The following is a 20,717-nucleotide window of genomic DNA, read 5'->3' on the forward strand; positions in this document are numbered from 1 at the left end:
ACACAGCTTCAGTAGCAGCAGCCACAGCTCTCAAACAACAAACCAGACCTCTGGCCACACTGTCCAGCTGTTTGGAATAATACCCAAATGGGCGCTGCTTTCCTCCATGTTCCTGTGTTAAAACAGATGACATAAAACCATTTTTGTCACAAACAAAGAGGTTAAAAGGTTTGGAATGGTCAGGGAGCCCCAAACAGGGAGAAGTAGTCATGAGTTGTTCCAGTCTGGTCAGAGCAGTCAGTCCCTCTGTTGTCCACTTCATTTTGTCAATCATTGCCATTTTTGTGGCCATAAATAAGGTCAGCAAGCGGCTGCACCACCTCAGCATAGTCAGGTAACCACGCCCGACGCCCTGCCATACCAGTCAATGACATCATGTGTCGTTTAGTAACCGGCTGTTGGACAGAGAGAATAGCCTGTATCCTCTCTTTACCCAGCTGCCTGCCATTGGGAGAGATGTCATAACCCAAATACCTCACTGTCTGTGAAACCAACTGTAACATCTTCTTTGAAACGTTGTGGCCATTCTCAGCGAGAAATACCAACAGAGCCCGAGTATCAGTTTCACAAGTTTCCATTCAGCTGGAGCACAACAACAAATCATCCACATACTGAATCAGAGTGCTGATTCATCCACATACTGAATCAGAGTGCTGATTCATCCACATACTGAATCAGAGAGCTGATTCATCCACATACTGAATCAGAGAGCTGCCCTCAGGGGGTATAAAACCCTCCAGATTTTGTTCTAAAACCACTGAAAAAATAGTGGTGGATTCCACGTAACCCATTGGAGTCCAAGTAAATCGCTTTCCTAGAAACGTGAAGGCAAACCAGAACTGAGATTCTGGTTCCACTGGAATACTGAAAAATGCATTCGTCAAATCAATCACAGAGAACCACTCTGCTGTGGGTGGTACTGCCCCAACAGTGTAGTAACATTAAGTACCACCGGGGCACAGGCAAAAACTGCATCGTTCGCAGGCCTTAAGTCCTGGATCAATCTCCAATCACCTGAAGGTTTTCTAACAGGCAAGATAGGGGTGTTACAGGGTGATTCTGGACAGGGAATTAAAGCACCATTAGCTAACAAGGATGCATGAACAGGAGTAATACCTGCTATTGCCTCCCTACTGACTGGATACTCTGCTCTAGATGGGCGCCTGGTATCTTTAGGAGTGACTACCATTGGCTCAGCTCCCTTTATTCTCCCAAAATCATACTTGTCCCTTGCCCATAGGCATTCAGGGACCCCTCTCAGGAGGGGTGAGTCTTCACTCAACAACATGACATTGGTAGAAAAAGAAACGTGATCAACACCATGCACACCCCTCTCAGTTGGTGTTCCCTAACTGAGTGGGTAACAACTTGTCAGTGTGCTGGGTGAATAAGTTGACCCATCAGGGCGCATCTCCCAGTCTGTAGCATCAACCAAGCATTTCACCCAAATTCCAGTGTCCACCCATTCTACTCTGTCTGATTTTGCCAGGGACACATTTGGTGCGCTGTCCTCAAACAGGTAGAGCTCTTTCTGTGCAGGGTTAGATTAAACCCTAAAGCACGGAAATCACTGCTACAGTATAAACCCTCACACTGCACTGACTCATCCTGTAATGTAGCACACAGCCATTGTTTCTCATAATGGAGATCTCTTGTCAATGGTGAAAAATGGGAGGTGCCTGCTTCAGACATGAAACTGCCCTCGTTGTCCCAATGGGTTTTGGCCATTGAGAAAACACGAGCAATATTGGGCACCTCATCATCAACATCCCATGCATAATACCAGTCACAAAACTCAGACATGAACATCAATTGCTCCCCCCCTTCCTCCTCTTCTTCATGAATAACAGTTAAACCGGTTTGGCCACATGTTATGTTGATGCCAAGTTTACACAGGAGGTCCCTGCCCATCAGATTGACAGGACAGTCGTCAGAGTAGAGAAATTGATGTTGACACTTCTCCTCACAAAAGGAGACAGGCAGAGGCATAGTTACCTGCTCTCTGAGTGGGAGGCCTGAAGCCCCTACAGTTGTGACTATTTCATTAGACATGGGAGGTTTTATCATAGCCTTGCAGTTAATGACAGACATAGCAGCCCCAGTATCAACAAGAAATATTAGTGACTCACCATTGACGCAAGCCTCCACTGTTGGCTCTACTCTCAGAAGGGTGTGACACTTTAAAAACAAATGCTCTTGTTGCTCTGAGGATTTTAGCACAACTGTCCCTGTCTTCTCATCATGTCAATACTCCTCCTCCTGTCCCTGTCCTGGATTGTACAGGGTAGTCTGTGCCGGCGGCCCCGTCTGCCAGGCTCCAGGTTGTCCTCTGCCTAGAGGGACTCCTTGTGTGCCCTACTGTTGCTGTTGCTGGACCCCGTGAGGTGGCCCGACCTGCCATTGGTTGGGAGGTGGCTGCCACGGCTGTTGTTGGAATGGGGCTGTCCATGCATGTGCTCCTTTTCCTCCTCTTCTTGCCCCCTCCTCTCGGGCCCCTCCTGCCTTTGTTCCTCTGTGGATTCGTTGGCTCGGAGCAGTCAGCATCAAAATGACCCGGCTTCCCACAGTTGTAACACTTGCGCACTCCACCCCTCACCAGGGTGTCTTTCAGCAGATCCCCATATCTCAAAGTGCTGTACAGAAACCCAGGCTAAAACCCCAAACAGCAAGCAATGCAGGTTTTGAAGCACGGTGGCTAGGAAAAACTCCCTAGAAAGTCCAAAACCTATGGATCTCTTGTGTCGTGGAAATTTCCTGTATTACCAAGTAATGAGAGAGCAAATCACACACTTATTAAACTTCACCTTTAATAATAATTAAGCTTTTGCAATAGCATTTGACTTTCAACATTTCAGTATCTCTAATGAAAAGTTGAGAGTGGTCAACATAATGGCAACTGAGATCTTTTATAGCAAAGATCCACCCCCTAGTCGACATGACAAACTACAGATAATAGGAGCTTCACAAAGAAAGATTTTTACTTGAGAGAGGAGTATCCCATATCCAGACAGCATTAGCTATAAATTATCGTTCAGTTTGGTCTGCTAAACAAAGTTCTAATCTGTTTCTTGGTACATCATAATACCAAAACATTACCTCATCCAATGGATATATCAATTGTCAATTCTCAATACTCCCATCTCAAATACAACTCCTCCTGGACAAGCTCACTGAAGACAGTGAGCCTCTTAGGTCATATACTAGCTCAAGATAAGGGCAACCTTAGAGGGGACATACACTGTTTCCAGATACTGCCATCCTCCTCCCCCTAATGAGAAAAGTAGGGAGTGACTAGCACACAAACATTGTGGAGCCAAGAGATAATTGGTTCCCCCTCAATCATTCCTTCACATGGTTTAAAAGATACGTTCACATATGATGACAAGCCTGACCTCTCCCCTCTCTGGGGCCCAAGTAACTGAGCCCTAGCAGAGAACTGCCAACACTATAGTCCAAAAAGAAGACATTCTAATGACAAACATCTCACATAAGCATTATTATGTCAATCTGTTACCCAACTAATTATGATTCATCCCCAACAGCACTTCCTGGTATAGCTATGGCTGAGATCAGGGCCGGTCCTTACCGTTCTGCCACACTAGGCGAAACCAAAAAAATGCACCGGCAAAACTAGAATAGTCCCAGTAAGCAAAATAAATTTGAAAAGAGGTCTAAAATATATATTTTCCAGACGCTGAAGTTAGGTTCAATTTAGGTTCTGAATGAAAGGTGAAAAGATGTGTTTTCCATACGTTTATAATAAATAATTTCCAGGACGTTGAAAAAAACATATTTTCTTGATGTTGAAATCAGGTTAATTTCGGTTCTGAATGACAGTTGAAAATATGTCATTTATAGCCTTGATTTATTTGGGACAAATCAAGACTAGTCCAGACCGTACAAAATGTGAACCAAACATTATTGATTTAGATTTGGTCTGTGGACCAATCTAAATCAATGTCCGTGGACGTGGAAGTCAGGCCGGTCCAAAAAAAGAATTCCAAAAGGCGTCGGCCCATGCCTACTGAGGTGTAGCCTACAGTATTGCCTGAAATTCAATTTTATGAATGCCCATCTATGTGGTAAGCCTACCGTTTTTAAAGCACAAAAAAATAAGAAAAAAAGAGGGCTCGTGCTTAGTGGGGTGTAGCCTACCGTGTCGGCCACGATGGGATTTTATGAATGCCCATCCATGTGGTAGGCCCACAATTTTGTAAAACAGGCCGTGGCGTAAGCTTTATTAATCCTGATTCCTGTAACTAATCAATTTGGCTATTTAATCTATGAATATCAGCTACCCAACGGGAATATATATATAGTATATATATGACATATATATATATATATATATATATGACTAGTATATATATAGTGCCTTCAGAAAGTATTCACACACAATACCCCATAATGTGGAATTGTGTTTTTTGACATTTTTACAAATTAATAAAAAATGAAATGCAGAAATGTCCTCAGTCAAAAAGTAGTCAACCCATTTGTTATGGCAAGCCTAAATAAGTTCAGGAGTAAACATTTGCTTGATAAGTTGCATGGAATCACTCTGTGTAATAATAGCATTTAACATGATCATACTCGGTGATGTGTTGTATTGGATTTTCCCCAAACATAACACTTTTTATTCAGGACATAAAGTAAATTTCTTTGTCACATTTTGGCAGTTTTATTTTAGTGCCTTATTGCAAACAGGATGTGTTGTATTGGATTGGACATAACACTTTTTATTCTTTGCCACATTTTTAGCAGTATTACTTTAGTACCTTGTGGCAAACCGGAGCATGCTTTGGAATATTTGTATTCTGTATAGGCTTTCTTCTTTTCACTCTGTCATTTAGGTTAGTATCGTGAACTACTACGTTGTTGATTCATCCTCAGTTTTCTCCCATCTCATCATTAAACAAAGTTTTTTAAAGACACCATTGGACTCATGATGAAATCCCTGAGCGGTTACCTTCCTCTCCCTGAGCGGTTACTGATACACCATCCAAAGTGTAATTCATAACTTCTCCATGCTCAAAGGGATATTCAATGTCTGCTTTTTTAAAATGCATTTACCAATAGGTGCCCTTCTTTGCGAGACATTGGAAAACCTCCCTGGTCTTTGTGATTGAATCTGTGTTTGAAATTCACTGTTCAACTGAGGGACCTTGTAGACAATTGTATGTGTGGGGTACAGAGAGGAGGTAGTCATTCAAAAATCATGTTAAACACTATTATTGTACAGTCCATGCAACTTATTATGTGATTTGTTTAACACATGTTAACTCCTGAATATATTTAGGCTTGCCATAACAAAGCGGTTGAATACTCATTCAGTAAAGACATTTTAAACGTTTCATTTTTTATTAATTTGTAAAACAAAAATGATATATTCCACTTTGACATTATGGGGTATTGTGTGTAGACCACTGACTCAAAATCTCAATTGAATTCATTTTAAATTCAGGCTGTAACACAATAAAATGTGGAACCAATCAAGGGGTGTGAAAACTTTCTGAAGTCACTGTATATATATTTATATATACAGGGCTGAGAATATTTTCTGAAGTCACTGTATATATATTTATATATACAGGGGTGAGAATATATATTTATATATACAGGGGTGAGAATATTTTCTGAAGAAAGTTTCACATCATTCGATTTTTTCAACATTTAGTGGTGTTTCAGCCTGAATTTAAAATGGATTAAATGTAGATTTTGAGAGAGAGATTGGGGGAGATAGCCTTCGTCACATCTCGCCTTGGCCATCTTTATCACGTTATCACACCCCACCTTGGCCATCTTTATCACGTTATCACACCCCAACTTGGCCATCTTGCTATTGATGAGAACGAGCCACCAGAACCCCTACAAGCCTCTATGCAAAGTACATAGCAACCAGCTCTCCATTAATAAGTAAAGGCGTAGCTTCCTCTTGATGGTCAATTTTTGTTGTTGTCTCAAACGCAACTGCAAACAACCTACACCGGATGTCTGAAGACATTTCACTTTTGCAATCAAACTTTGATAGCAGACTCACTGGTGGTAATGAACCATGGTTCTGAGGTGGTTCACCCACTACCTCAGTTACATATTCACAAACTGAGAGTAACACCTTTCAATCCTGAAGAGGTGTAGTAGTGTGAAAAAGTAACAAAAAGAATCCCCAGCCAGTCACAACAGCAGCATCTGACCAGGTTTTCATTGGGTGGGCGGACCAGTAAAATGGCAGTGCAGGGAGCGTCTCCCTTGGAAACACTAAAACACAGAAACCAGAGTTGAGCAAAAACAACAAAAAAAAACACTTCCTGAAGTCTAATTATTGTTCAAGCAGCCTCTGTCACATTCTCGTTTCTGTTGTATGTCTCTGTTCAAATGGAAGAGAAACACAGTGTTATAGCAGTTTATTTTGGGTTGAATAGTTCTATAGCTCTAAGAGCATTCTTTCTGTTTCATTTTGTGTCGTTTTGTATGAGTCCTGTGTAGGAAAATACTAGCGGGTCAAACCAAAGCAAGTGTATGCTGAAACATTGTGACAACCTAATTGTATTGAAATAAGGAAGTAAACATTTTAAGTCGCTGCTTTTTGCATTTTGCCTTAGAAGCTCAGGGTTTGGGTTACAGGAAATCCAGTACAACGTTAACAGCACAAATCATCTAAAGTAGACCAGACCTTAAAGGTGTAATTGGGTATGGAACATTCCATACCTATCTCATGTGAAGTAAAAAAAAATATATATATATTTAAAATGGTCAAGAGCCTTGGTCTGTTCACACCTGTGTGCATTATAGTCAAATAGATTGATGTAATGTTAGATAGTAATGTTGGCCACAAGTCCTTGATGATGACTTAAATATCATTTTTCAGGTGACGGGGATACAACTTCAGGAGGTCAGTTGGTCTTAAAATGATTCTCTAATTCATGTCTTTATCCCCCAGAATCAGTCATGATTTGTCCACATCTGAAGGTGACCGTTGCATGATTGCAGATGCTATTCACATTAATGCTCAGAGGCAGCAACAATGCGTTCTCTATTTTATAGCAACTGGCGACTCGAGCACAAGCACTTCTTACCCTGCAAGCACCCTCAACCAAACCCAGACATCTGACCCTGCAAGCACCCTCAACCAAACCCAGACATCTGACCCTGCAAGCCCCCTCAACCAAACCCAGACATCTGACCCTGCAAGCACCCTCAACCAAACCCAGACATCTGACCCTGCAAGCCCCCTCAACCAAACCCAGACATCTGACCCTGCAAGCACCCTCAACCAAACCCAGACATCTGACCCTGCAAGCACCCTCAACCAAACCCAGACATCTGACCCTGCAAGCCCCCTCAACCAAACCCAGACATCTGACCCTGCAAGCACCCTCAACCAAACCCAGACATCTGACCCTGCAAGCACCCTCAACCAAACCCAGACATCTGACCCTGCAAGCACCCTCAACCAAACCCAGACATCTGACCCTGCAAGCACCCTCAACCAAACCCAGACATCTGACCCTGCAAGCACCCTCAACCAAACCCAGACATCTGACCCTGCAAGCACCCTCAACCAAACCCAGACATCTGACCCTGCAAGCACCCTCAACCAAACCCAGACATCTGACCCTGCAAGCACCCTCAACCAAACCCAGACATCTGACCCTGCAAGCACCCTCAACCAAACCCAGACATCTGACCCTGCAAGCACCCTCAACCAAACCCAGACATCTGACCCTGCAAGCACCCTCAACCAAACCCAGACATCTGACCCTGCAAGCACCCTCAACCAAACCCAGACATTTGACCCAGCAAGCACCCTCAACCAAACCCAGACATCTGACCCTGCAAGCACCCTCAACCAAACCCAGACATCTGACCCTGCAAGCACCCTCAACCAAACCCAGACATCTGACCCTGCAAGCACCCTCAACCAAACCCAAGCCTTTCCTACAAACACCTCCACCTCTCAAACCCAGGCTTTGCCTACAAACAACTCGACCTCTCCATCTTTGCCTACAAGCACTCCACCCATCCACAACCAAACCTCACCTGCAAGCACCCTGACTTCCACTACAGCTATCCCCACAGGTTGGCCTCTCCTCCATGGGATGCTGTGTTGTGTCCATTGATAGTAGATCATGTTTCTCCTACTGTTGTGATGTTGTAATGGAATGTTCTGATGTTGTAATGGAATGTTGTGATGCTTTAATGGAATGTTGTGATGTTGTAATGGAATGTTGTGATGTTGTAATGGATTGTTGTGATGTTGTAATGTAACGTTGTCCTCGTGGATTCTCACCTGTCTGTTCCGTCTTTCAGGCAGCCAGACTAAACCAACACCGCCAAAGTGTGAGTTCCAATTCCTTGGTTTGAGATGCATTCTAAGACTGTGCATGATAGGGATAGTTCACCTGAATAAATAAATTAATAAATAATGATCAATCTTTTCATGTAATCTTATAGGTACATACACGGTCACGCCTGTCATCTATGGCTTTCAGATTGACTTAAAGGCCTCAACCTCCGACACATACAACATATCGTACCAGGATGAATCAGGAAAACACATTACTGTTGAGCATCAAACGGTGAACTCCACTATTGTGGTATCATTGAAGCCTTGCAGGAAATACACTTTTACAAAGATTCAGCCTGAATGTGAACTCCAAGGAAATAGCACTCTGAGGACTGAGAAAATGGGTATGTCAAAGGCACTGAGCATACACTGTTTAATAAGGTATTATTTGTTAATTACATATGAACTAATAATCCTTATTAAATCCTGTGGCTAAATAATGATTTGGAGGAAAACAAATTGTGGGATGTAACAGTCACTGTGTTTAGTAATAACATATCTTTTTAGGTTGAATCTCAATACAATGACAAATTACTTACTTATAATAACTATTATGTAAATGCACTTGTAGTTAACTAGCTGTAGACTATGATACTTATCTAAAATAATACATGTTGGAAAAATTGTTAAAAATCTATATTTTTTTTAACAAATGTTTGCACAATTTAGATGACCTAGAGTTTTCCACCAACACGAAGCCGGGATATTTGTGTTATGTGACGAAATGGGATATCAGTGATGCTGAATGGAACAGTCCTGTTATCACCTGGGACAAAGACAACTGTTTTCAGCTTTTAGATGAACATTTCTGCACAAACTTCACAACCAATGTAGCTGTGCCTGGAGATTGCAGTGTCAACATCAGCAAAACTATACCAATAACAGCAGGTGAGATTACTATAAATACTCAGAAAGAAAAGTATTTAAAAGGTTAAACGGGAATTACTCAACAGCAAAGGACATTTCTCAATCACTATGACCTGCTATCCTTTATTTAAACAATCCTGACCAACAGTGTACAGTGCATTCGGAAAGTACAGTATATGACGCTACAAGCTTGGCACACCTTTATTTGGGGAGTTTCTCACATTCTTCTCTGCAGATCCTCTCAAGCTTTGTCAGGTTGGATGGGGAGTGTAGCTGCACAGCTATTTTCAGGTCTTTCCAGAGATGGTCAATCGTGTTCAAGTCCGGGCTCTGGCTGGGCCACTACGGACATTCAGACACTTGTCCCGAAGCCCTGCGTTGTCTTGGCTGTGTGCTCAGGGTTGTTGTCCCGTTGGAAGGCCGAACCTTCGCCCCAGTTTAAGGTCCTGAGAGCTCTGGAGCAGGTTTTCTTCAAGGATCTCTCTGTACTTTGATCCATTAATCTTTCCCTCGATCCCAACTAGTCTCCCAGTCCCTGCTGCTGAAAAACATCCCCAGAGCATGATGCTGCCACCAACATGCTTCACCGTAGGGATGGTGCCAGGTTTCCTCCAGACGTGATGCTTGTCATTCAGGCCAAAGAGTTCAATCTTGGTTTATCAGTTCAGAGAATCTTGTTTCTCATGGTAAATCTTGTTTTCTCATGAGAGTCCTTTGGGTGGCTTTTGGCAAACTCCAAGTGGGGTGTCATGTGCCTTTTACTGAGGAGTGGCTTCCGTCTGGCCACTCTACCATAAAGGCCTGATTGGTGGAGTGCTGCTGAGACGATTGTCCTTCTGGAAGGTTCTCGCATCTCCACAGAGGAACTCTGGAGCTCTGTCAGAGTGACCAACGGGTTCTTGGTCACCTCCCTGACCAAGGTCCTTCTCCCCCGGGCGGCCAGCTCTAGGAAGAGTCTTGGTGGTTCCAAACTTCTTCCATTTGAGAATGATGGAGGCCACTGTGTTCTTGGGGACCTTCAATGCTGCCAAAATGTTTTAGTACCCTTCCCCAGTGCCTTGACACAATCCTGTCTCTGAGCTCTACGGACAATTCCTTCAACATCACGGCTTGGTTTTTGCTCTGACATGTACTGTCAACTGTGGCACCTTGTATAGACTGGTGTGTGCCTTTCCAAATCATGTCCAATCAATTGACTCCAATCAAGTTGTGGAAACATCTCAAGGATAATCAATGGAAACAGGATGCACCTGAGCTCAATTTCAAGTCTCATAGCAAAGGGTCTGAATACTTATAATAACTGTGAATAACATTTATAAAAATCTGTTTTCGCTTTGTCATTATGGGGTATTGTTTGTAGATTGGTCAGGATTTGTATTTATTTAATACATTTGAGAATAATGCTGGAACATAACAACTTGTGGAAAAGGGAAGGTGTCTGAACACTTTCCAAATGCACTGTATACTCTTATAAGATTAGTCCAAATGAGGACTAAAAGAGATCCTAATCAGAGCATATCAAAGGCTGTGGCCACATTTTACACGGCTGCTGATAAACCATAATGTGTTAACCAGTATCACTATTTTGTCTCTTTTGTGCATGGCTATAATTAAATCTTTCCTATTTTGAAACAGAGTATTCTACAGTCAAACATTCTCCCAATCTGGAATTCAAAAACGTACTCCCTGTTGAAATAGTATGGAAAAACAAGCCAAAAAACTGTAGCCCTAAAGATCTGGACATTCATTACACCTGTGAAGGTAAAAATAATGTTTCCACATTTCATATGAATTTACATATGATAACAATTTATTTTTTCAAAGGAATCACTAATATTCTTGTTTTTGTCCAGGAAACAACGGGTCTATCAACTTGGATGATTTGGAACCCTTTCAGAAATACAGCTGTAGTGGAAAGATTACTCACAACAGTAAAGTCATCAATACCAAGTCCATTGACGTTGAAATCAAGTGTAGTAAGTTATTATACAAACATTTTTTAAGATAAACTCTCCATCGACTTAAACATTTGAATACTGAAAATAGCCTATAACAAGACATAACATGCATTTATTTCAGTATCACTATGATCATATTATTCTTATATTTCACTCCGTAGAAGTGGACATTAACCAAACGTCTACAAACACAAACACCTCCATAAGCCTTAAATGGACCAATGACAGCATTAACTGCCCCAAAAATACTCAGCTATTTCACTCCTGCGTTTCCTGTAGAATTGAGACTGAAGTTAAAGGTAAGCTACAATTTTCAGAGACATTTTAAGTAATTATTTTACCCACCAAACAAATGAACCTTATTTTAATGATAAGTCCCTATGGAAAACACAGGTATGTATGTTTTCCTAAAGATGTGGTTGCCTTTACAATTGTATGTCCGTGGCAGCTTGTAGAATAAGCAGTTGCCTCAGGTGGGAGATGAGATCATTTATATATATATATATATTTAAAACAAACAACTAACTGATAAGAATTTCAGATCAAACTTTGACTCCTTTTTCATCCATTTTTCAGATTGTTACACCACGGATGAATTACATTATGATTTTAATAAATTGCAGCCGTTCACAAATTATATCTGTTCAATTGAGCTACGGTACAAAGACATGAGCTACGATACATTCCCAAAAGTGTCTGAGACAATCCTAACTGCACCTGGAGGTAAGTGTGACATACGTTGCATATATCATTTCATTCACAATATATAGCAATATGATGATTTTTAACATACTGCAGCAATCTTTACACGATGCAGATGTTGAAGTGAAGGGTGCTGAGTAAAAATGTTTCTGAACTGTAGTAAATGATCATAGAATATGAAGTGGAAGAATGCAGTTCACAACAGGCCTATATGAAATAACTGCTTCACATCTGTTGGGATCTGTGAACAGGATGACCATAATGTAATCTGTTGCCTATGTTTGTGTTTGACAGTACCTGATGAGGTGGGGAAAAAACCGAGTTTGACTTATACTCAGAACAATGCTTTTACCATTACATGTGAGGAATTAAAGCCAGTTCAGTGGAAGGGAAAAGAGAAGTTGTACATTGCAACGATCACTGGGTCTGAGACAAAACAACAAAAACATAAAAAATGCAATTTTACATTTGCGGACCTCAGCTATTTAACAGACTACACAGTTCAGGTACGTTATTCAACATTCATACAGTAAAACCTAATGTATTGACTATGCTGTGATATATCGTGGCATTAGATACTGCTGAATGAAATGCTCTATGTACTGTATGTAGATGAGTTAAACAGAAGATGTAGAAATGGTGTTTCACCAGTATGTCTCTCAGGTAATGTGTTCACATAGTCAGGATGATCATTAACAAGAGTATTGGCTCGATTATTGTGCGTTCCTGTTAACCCCAGTGGGTTTGTTGGGACCAGGAACTATTGTGATGGAAGGATCGAAGGACATGAATGTCTTCTTTTTTCAGATCGTTGCATTCAATGGGAAATACAAGAGTAAACCAATAGAAACACAAATTACTACTCGCTGTAAGTAGTTTTACATGTACAGAATTTTTTTGTTTTATTTTATTTCACCTTTATTTAACCAGGTAGGCAAGTTGAGAACAAGTTCTCATTTACAATTGCGACCTGGCCAAGAGAAAGCAAAGCAGTTTGACACATACAACGACACAGAGTTACACATGGAGTAAAACAAACATACAGTCAATAATACAGTATAAACAAGTCTATATACGATGTGAGCAAATGAGGTGAGATAAATAAATAATTAAAATAAATACAGTAGGGAAAGAGGTAGTTGTTTGGGCTAAATTATAGGTGGGCTATGTACAGGTGCAGTAATCTGTGAGCTGCTCTGACAGTTGGTGCTTAAAGCAAAGCTAGTGAGGGAGATAAGTGTTTCCAGTTTCAGAGATTTTTGTAGTTTGTTCCAGTCATTGGCAGCAGAGAACTGGAAGGAGAGGCGGCCAAAGAAATAATTGGTTTTGGGGGTGACCAGAGAGATATAGCTGCTGGAGCGCGTGCTACAGGTGGGTGATGTTATGGTGACCAGCGAGCTGAGATAAGGGGGGACTTTACCTAGCAGGGTCTTGTAGATGACATGGAGCCAGTGGGTTTGGCGACGAGTATGAAGCGAGGGCCAGCCAACAAGAGCGTACAGGTTCGCAATGGTGGGTAGTATTGGGGCTTTGGAGACAAAACGGATTGTACTGTGATAGACTGCATCCAATTTGTTGAGTAGGGTATTGGAGGCTATTTTGGAAATGACATCGCCGAAGTCGAGGATTGGTAGGATGGTCAGTTTTACAAGGGTATGTTTGGCAGCATGAGTGAAGGATGCTTTGTTGCAAAATAGGCCAATTCTAGATTTAACTTTGGATTGGAGATGTTTGATGTGGGTCTGGAAGGAGAGTTTACAGTCTAACCAGACACCTAGGTATTTGTAGTTGTCCACGTATTCTAAGTCAGAGCCGTCCAGAGTAGTGATGTTGGACAGGCGGGCAGGTGCAGGCAGCGATCGGTTGAAGAGCATGCATTTAGTTTTACTTGTATTTAAGAGCAATTGGAGGCCACGGAAGGAGAGTTGTATGGCATTGAAGCTTGCCTGGAGGGTTGTTAACACAGTGTCCAAAGAATCTTATGCAGAAGCCTGCAATAAATATACTCAAGTCAGACTGATTAAAATGATACACTTTGTATGAATATTACCTTTCTCTGACTCCAATTAACAAAATAATATGACTTTGATGAACTGTATGAACAAGTAGCCATTTATCCCTCCTCCTCCCTCCATTCATGGTAGGCTAAACAGCATTCAGTGTTGCTATTACATTGTTGTGTAAATGTCCCTTTACCACTCTTCTCATCTGTTTTCAGACAATGACAAAGCTGTGACTGGGTTCCTTGTGTTCCTCATCATCCTGACGTCTCTGGCTCTCCTCATCTTTCTCTACAAGATCTACAACCTGCAGCGCAAGACGTCCAAGTGAGTATTTAGTCAGTTCCTGTCTGACAGGAAGTCTCCAAATGCTACAGTAGGCTTCAGATTACCTTCAGATTGTATTTGAAGAGGTAGCTGTGTACAGTCGTGGCCAAAAGTTTTGAGAATGACACAAATATTTATTTCCACAAAGTTTTCTGCTTCAGTGTCTATAGATATTTTTGTCAGATGTTACTATGGAATACTGAAGTATAATTACAAGCATTTTATAAGTGTTGTTTGCTTTTATTGACAATTACATGAAGTTGAGACAAAGAGTCAATATTTGCAGTGTTGACCCTTCTTTTTCAAGACCTCTGCAATCCGCCCTGGCATGCTGTCAATTAACTTCTGGGCCACATCCTGACTGATGGCAGCCTATTCTTGCATAATCAATGCTTGGAGTTTGTCAGAATTTGTGGGTTTTTGTTTGTCCACCCGCCTCTTGAGGATTGACCACAAGTTCTCAATGGGATTAAGGTCTGGGGAGTTTCCTGGCCATGGACCCAAAATATTGATGTTTTGTTCCCCGAGCCACTTAGTTATCACTTTATGGCAAAGTGCTCCATCATGCTGGAAAAGGCATTGTTGGTCACCAAACTGTTCCTGGATGGTTGGGCGAAGTTGCTCTCGGAGGATGTGTTGGTACCATTCTTAATTCATGGTTGTGTTCTTAGGCAAAATTGTGAGTGAGCCCATTCCCTTGGATGAGAAGCAACACCACACATGAATGGTCTCAGGGTGCTTTACTGTTGGCATGACACTGGACTGATGGTAGCGCTCACCTTGTCTTCTCCGGACAAGCTTTTTTCCTGATGCCCCAAACAATTGGAAAGGGGATTCATCAGAGAAAATGACTTTACCCCAGTCCTCAGCAGTCCAATCTCTGTACCTTTTGCAGAATATCAGTCTGTCCCTGATGTTTTTCCTGGAGAGAAGTGGCTTCTTTGCTGCCCTTCTTGACACCAGGCCATCCTCCAAAAGTCTTTGCCTCACTGTGCGTGCAGATGGACCCACAACTGCCTGCTGCCATTCCTGAGCAAGCTCTGTACTGGGGGTGCCACAATCCCGCAGCTGAATCAACTTTAAGAGACGGTCCTGGCGCTTGCTGGACTTTCTTGGGCGCCCTGAAGCCTTCTTCACAACAATTGAACCGCTCTCCTTTAAGTTCTTGATGATCCGATAAATGGTTGATTTCGGTGCAATCTTACTGGCAGCAATATCCTTGCCCGTGAAGCCCTTTTTGTGCAAAGCAATGATGACAGCACATGTTTCCTTGCAGGAAACCTCCAAGGTTGACAGAGGAAGAACAATGATTCCAAGTACCACCCTCTTTTTGAAGCTTACAGTCTGTTATTCGAACTCAATCAGCATGACAGAGTGATGATCTCCAGCCTTGTCCTTGTCAACACTCATACCTGTGTTAATTAAAGTCCCTCAACCGGTCTGGTAGTTTTTCTGACTCAGCCAGTTTCTTGGCCACAGCCTGCTCCAGCTCTGAGCAGACAGCTCTGGTCTCCAGCTGTTCAGTGAGGGGAGAATCAAGGTCATTCTGGAGCTTTGTGTTCCTGGTCTGCTCCTCTGGGATTTGAGTTGGTTCGCTTGAAGCTGAAACTTCAAGCTGGAGCATTTATCCTTCAGTGAGACCTGAAGCTGAGATAGGATGACGTTTTGTTCCCTATCAATGGTCTTGAACTCACCAGCTGTATCCTGGAGCTTGATCTGTAGGTCTTGGATCTCTGGGATCAGCTCCTGGTGTTCGGCTGACAAGGTGTGGAACTCAGAGAAGAGTTATTGGTGTTCGTTCTCCAGTGCCCAGTGTTTGGCCTTTAACTCCTGTAGCTCTATGACTGTGGTCTGGCTCTCCATAGTCAGACTCTCATAGCAGCTGCGTTCAGCCTGGAGGGAGGAACTGAGAACTTGCTCTTCTCCAAGGCCAGAGTGTGCTCATGGAGCTGTTGATTGTCTCTCTGGAGTCTCTCTGGATTCTCTCTGGATTCTCTCTATCTCTGGAGGCTCTCTCTCTCTGGAGGCTCGCTTCCAGCCGGGCGCTTCGTGCTTTCTGTCTATCCACAGCTTCAGCTTCTGCAGCTCTTTAACGCTGGTGTGCCTCTCCGCGGCCAGAATAGCACACTCCTCTAGTGGTGTTTGCTGCTGAGAGAGGGAAGCCTGAAGGGCAGACTGGAAGTGCTGGCTCTCCTCCTCCAACAGCTCAGAGTCCTGTTGGTCGGCTTTAAGGAGCAGGGAATCCAGGGAAGCTTCCTTCGCTGTGTTCTGCTCCTGCAAGGCCTTCAATGCCAGTAGGATGTTGTGCATGTTGGAACTGTGAGTCTTCTCTGCCTCGAAAGCTGAGGCCATTTTATTGGCTGCCAGCTAGAGCTTGACGTTGCTTCCACTGCTCCTCAGCTAGCGAAGCCTGAAGAGAAGCTTTGGCTGCCCTCGCACTTACTATAGCCTCTCTGTGAGACCAGCTCTGAATCCCTCCTATCATTACTGAGGACCTCAGGGCACACAGGCACCTGTAACACAATATATTTTTTTAAGTCTAGCCATCCTCATATTAACTCACCCAAAGAACAGCAGAATTACTGTGACCAGTTCACTCAATAGTAGTTCAATTGAGTACTGGATTAACTGAATAAACAGCAGAGACAGAATGCAATATGGAATTGCATTAAATACTTTGGGGGTATGGCACCTCGTCTCAGAGGAATGCTCCTTGGAGCCAGATGCTTATGACAGGTAACCCTTTGCTGGGCAGCTGACAACACAGAAAGATAACTCTTCCTGCTGGTCCTCAAGGATGGAGGAGGTAGACTGTGCATGCATCTCCTTGGCTGAGTCCTCTTCACAAAGGTCCTGAAGCAGCAACACCACATGAAGCAGATGTGTATAATGTTAGTATTGATCCCTCATTGAGCAGCATCTTAACCCACTACCATAAATCCAGGATATCAAATTGAGTTAGAAAGGACTTTTTTTATTTTTCCATTATTTTTTACCAGGTAAGTTGACAGAGAACAAGTTCTGATTTACAGCAATGACCTGGGGAATAGTTACAGGGGAGAGGAGGGGGATGAATGAGCCAATTGTAAACTGGGGATTATTAGGTGACCATGATGGTTTGAGGGCCAGATTGGGAATTTAGCCAGGACACCAGGGTTAATAACCCTACTCTTTCGATAAGTGCCATGAGATCTTTAATGACCTCAGAGAGTCAGGACACCCCTTTAACGTCCAATCCGAAAGACGGCACCCTACACAGGGCAGTGTCAGCCCTGGGCATTGGGATATGTTTTTCTTTTTTTTAAGAACAGAAATACTACATCTCTGTCCTACTGCTCACCAAAATACACTATATCTCTGTCCTACTGCTCACCAAAATACACAATATCTCTGTCCTACTGCTCACCAGAATACACTATATCTCTGTCCTACTGCTCAACAAAATACACTATATCTCTGTCCTACTGCTCACCAAAATGCACTATATCTCTGTCCTATTGCTCACCAAAATACACTATATCTCTGTCCTACTGCGCATATCTCTGTCCTACGGCTCACCAAAATACACTATATCTCTGTCCTACTGCGCACCAAAACACACTATATCTCTGTCCTACTGCTCACCAAAATACACTATATCTCTGTCCTACTGCGCACCCAAATACTGCTGGACTGTTTTAAGGTGCAACAACTTTCTACCACACTGTTCTAGATACTTTACACACATATGACTGATTTACCTTCCTTGTGGTCCATTGAACAGTGATGGATTTTTTTAAGCCTGTATTTAACTAGGCAAGTCAGGTAAAACCTCTTAAGTCTACCCCTTCCTTTTTCGAACATTCTGTTAAAAATCGCGCAACTTTTCAGCGTCCTGCTACTCATGCCAGGAATATAGTATATGCATATGATTAGTATGTGTGGATAGAAAACACTCTGAAGTTTCTAAAACTGGTTAAATCACGGCTGTGACTATAACAGATTGTGTGTTTCATTGAAAAGCGCAAGAAAAACTGCTCTCTGAAAGCTAAAAATTATTTCCATGCGTCACTTTCATGGGTTGTTAAAAGGGCACAAAATTAATTATGGACCTGCATGCAATTCCTACAGATTCCACACGATGTCGCCATTGTCGTCATTTTCCAGGGACTTTTTTCTTGGTAAATCCAACTAACTGGATTCAATTTCTTCCGGTCTCCACCAGGATGTTTTGAATGTGCACATTGGCAGCCATTGATTTGAAGACGAGGAGCTATTGAATATACATCGCCCTGTAATCATTTTGATAGATTATAAACGTTTACTAATACCTAAAGTTAGATTACAAAAGGATTTCAAAGTGTTTTGTGAAAGTTTATCGTCGACTTTTTTAATTAAAAAAAATGACGCAGCGTTTTAAAACGATGTTTTTTTCTGAATCACACAGCTTCCATAGAAAGCTATTTTGGGTATATATGGACCGATTTAAACGAAAAAAAGACCAAATAGTGATGTTTATGGGGCATATAGGAGTGCCAAGAAAGAAGCTCGTCAAAGGTAATGAATGTTTTATATTTTATTTCTGCGTTTTGTGTAGCGCCGGCTAAGCTAAATCTTTGTTTACGTCGCATTCAGGCATTTGGGGTGTTGCATGCTATCAGATAATAGCTTCTCATGCTTTCGCCGAAAAGCATTTTAAAAATCTGACTTGTTGGCTAGGTTCACAACGAGTGTAGCTTTAATTCAATACCCTGCATGTGAATTTTGATGAACGTTTGAGTTTTAACGAGTACATTTAGCATTTAGCGTAGCGCATTTGCATTTCCAGGTGTCTACTTGAGACATCTGCGTCTCAAGTAGGAGCAAGAAGTTAAGAACAAATTCTTATTTACAATGACGGCCTACACCAGCCAAACCCAGACGATGCTGGGCCAATTGTGTTCCGCCCTATGGGACTCCCGATCACAGCCGGTTGGGATACAGCTTGGATTCCAACCAGGGTGTCTGTAGTGACGCCTCTAGCACTGAGATGCAGTGCCTTAGACCACTACGCCACTCGGGACTTCCAGACCACAGTTACTACTTCAGCCTTAAAATGTTTGATATTGTTCTGAGCTGCCACAGTTTTCAAGAGTAGCTTCTGGCTGCCCTTGCTGTCAGCCAGCTTCTCTTTCTCAGTAGGGGGCCGTATCAGCCGCTGAGACTTGGCAGCAAATCCAGCCTTCAGCTTGCAGATGGTCCTCTTCTGGCCTGCCAGGTGTTCCAGCCTCTGGTTCAAACAAGTTCTCTGGCTGAGGCTTACTCTGTTCACAAGAGAGACCATGGCCATAATGTACATGTTAAATCACAGTGGACACTTGGATACATGACTTGGCTCAATAAAACGTGTGTGTCTGGAGACAATGTAAAAATATCAGTTACCTCTGCTTGACATCTTGTCCTTTTTCTTTCTCTCATCCTGTGAAAGTTTATCATTTTCACTCCTCTTGGAACGACCCATCCCGGATCCGGGAGAATTGTCATCAACTGACACTAATTAGCATAACACAATGGACAAAAAATATTACTAGAAAATATTCATATTCATGAAATCACAAGTGAAATATATTGAAAACACAGCTTAGCCTTTTCTTAATCATACTTTACATCCAAAACAAGACAAGCATTTGTGTAAGTTTATCGAAAGCCTAGCATAGCATTATGCCTAGCTAGCAGCAGGCAACCTAGACACGAAAATCAGAAAAGCAATCAAATTAAATTGTTTACCTTTGATGAGCTTCGGATGTTTTCACTCACGAGACTCCCCGTTAGATAGCAAATGTTCCTTTTTTCCAAAAATATTATTTTTGTAGCCGAAATAACTCCGTTAGTTCTTCACGTTTGGCTGAGAATTCGACCGGAAATTGCGGTCACGACAACGCCAAAAACTATTCAAAATTAGCACCATATTATCGTCTAAACATGGCAAATGTTGTTTATAATCAATCCTCAAGGTGTTTCTCAAAAATCTATTCGATAATATATCAACCGGGACAGGTGGCTTCCTAGTAGGAAAGAGAGAAACAATGGCCGCATTTGTCTTTTACGCACAAAACACTGAGAGCCTCCAGCTGACCACTTACGCAATGTTGACTTTCAGGCTCATTTTTCAAAATAAAAGCCTGAAATTATGTATTGTGACACTAGACACATTAGGGAAGCCATAGAAAAGGGAATCTGGTTGATATCTCATTCACTGCTCAATAGGGACGCATAGGAACACAGAGCTGTCTAAATAAGAGTCCCTTCCTGATTGGATTTTTCTCAGGCTTTCGCCTGCAATATCAGTTCTGTTATACTCGCAGACAAGATTTTTACAGTTTTGGAAACTTTAGAGTGTTTTCTATCCTAAGCTGTCAATTATATGCATATTCTAGCATCTTGTCCTGACAAAATAGCCCGTTTACTTTGGGAATGTTATTTTTCCAAAAATGAAAATAGTGCCCCCTAGATTCAACAGGATAAAAGGAAGGCTACTTGACTGTATCAGTAACCTAGGCT

General features: G+C 42.2%; 1 protein-coding gene across 1 annotated transcript in view; it reads left to right on the forward strand.

The window, feature by feature from the left end:
• The first annotated feature begins 6,977 nt into the window (after window positions 1–6,977).
• LOC149983616 (uncharacterized) overlaps window positions 6,978–20,717 on the forward strand; it is a 46,932-nt gene continuing 33,192 nt past the window's right edge. The window contains exons 1-11 of the mRNA XM_090236712.1: window positions 6,978–8,076; window positions 8,308–8,337; window positions 8,452–8,688; window positions 9,014–9,232; window positions 10,847–10,972; window positions 11,065–11,187; window positions 11,331–11,468; window positions 11,746–11,892; window positions 12,166–12,377; window positions 12,679–12,739; window positions 14,090–14,198. Coding sequence (XP_090092838.1) covers window positions 6,978–8,076; window positions 8,308–8,337; window positions 8,452–8,688; window positions 9,014–9,232; window positions 10,847–10,972; window positions 11,065–11,187; window positions 11,331–11,468; window positions 11,746–11,892; window positions 12,166–12,377; window positions 12,679–12,739; window positions 14,090–14,198 — 2,501 coding nt within the window. The remainder of the gene's footprint in view (window positions 8,077–8,307; window positions 8,338–8,451; window positions 8,689–9,013; window positions 9,233–10,846; window positions 10,973–11,064; window positions 11,188–11,330; window positions 11,469–11,745; window positions 11,893–12,165; window positions 12,378–12,678; window positions 12,740–14,089; window positions 14,199–20,717) is intronic.

The sequence above is a fragment of the Oncorhynchus mykiss genome, chromosome 5, assembly GCF_057628025.1.
Source record: "Oncorhynchus mykiss isolate SJ-2025 chromosome 5, ASM5762802v1, whole genome shotgun sequence".
Taxonomy (NCBI): domain Eukaryota; kingdom Metazoa; phylum Chordata; class Actinopteri; order Salmoniformes; family Salmonidae; genus Oncorhynchus; species Oncorhynchus mykiss.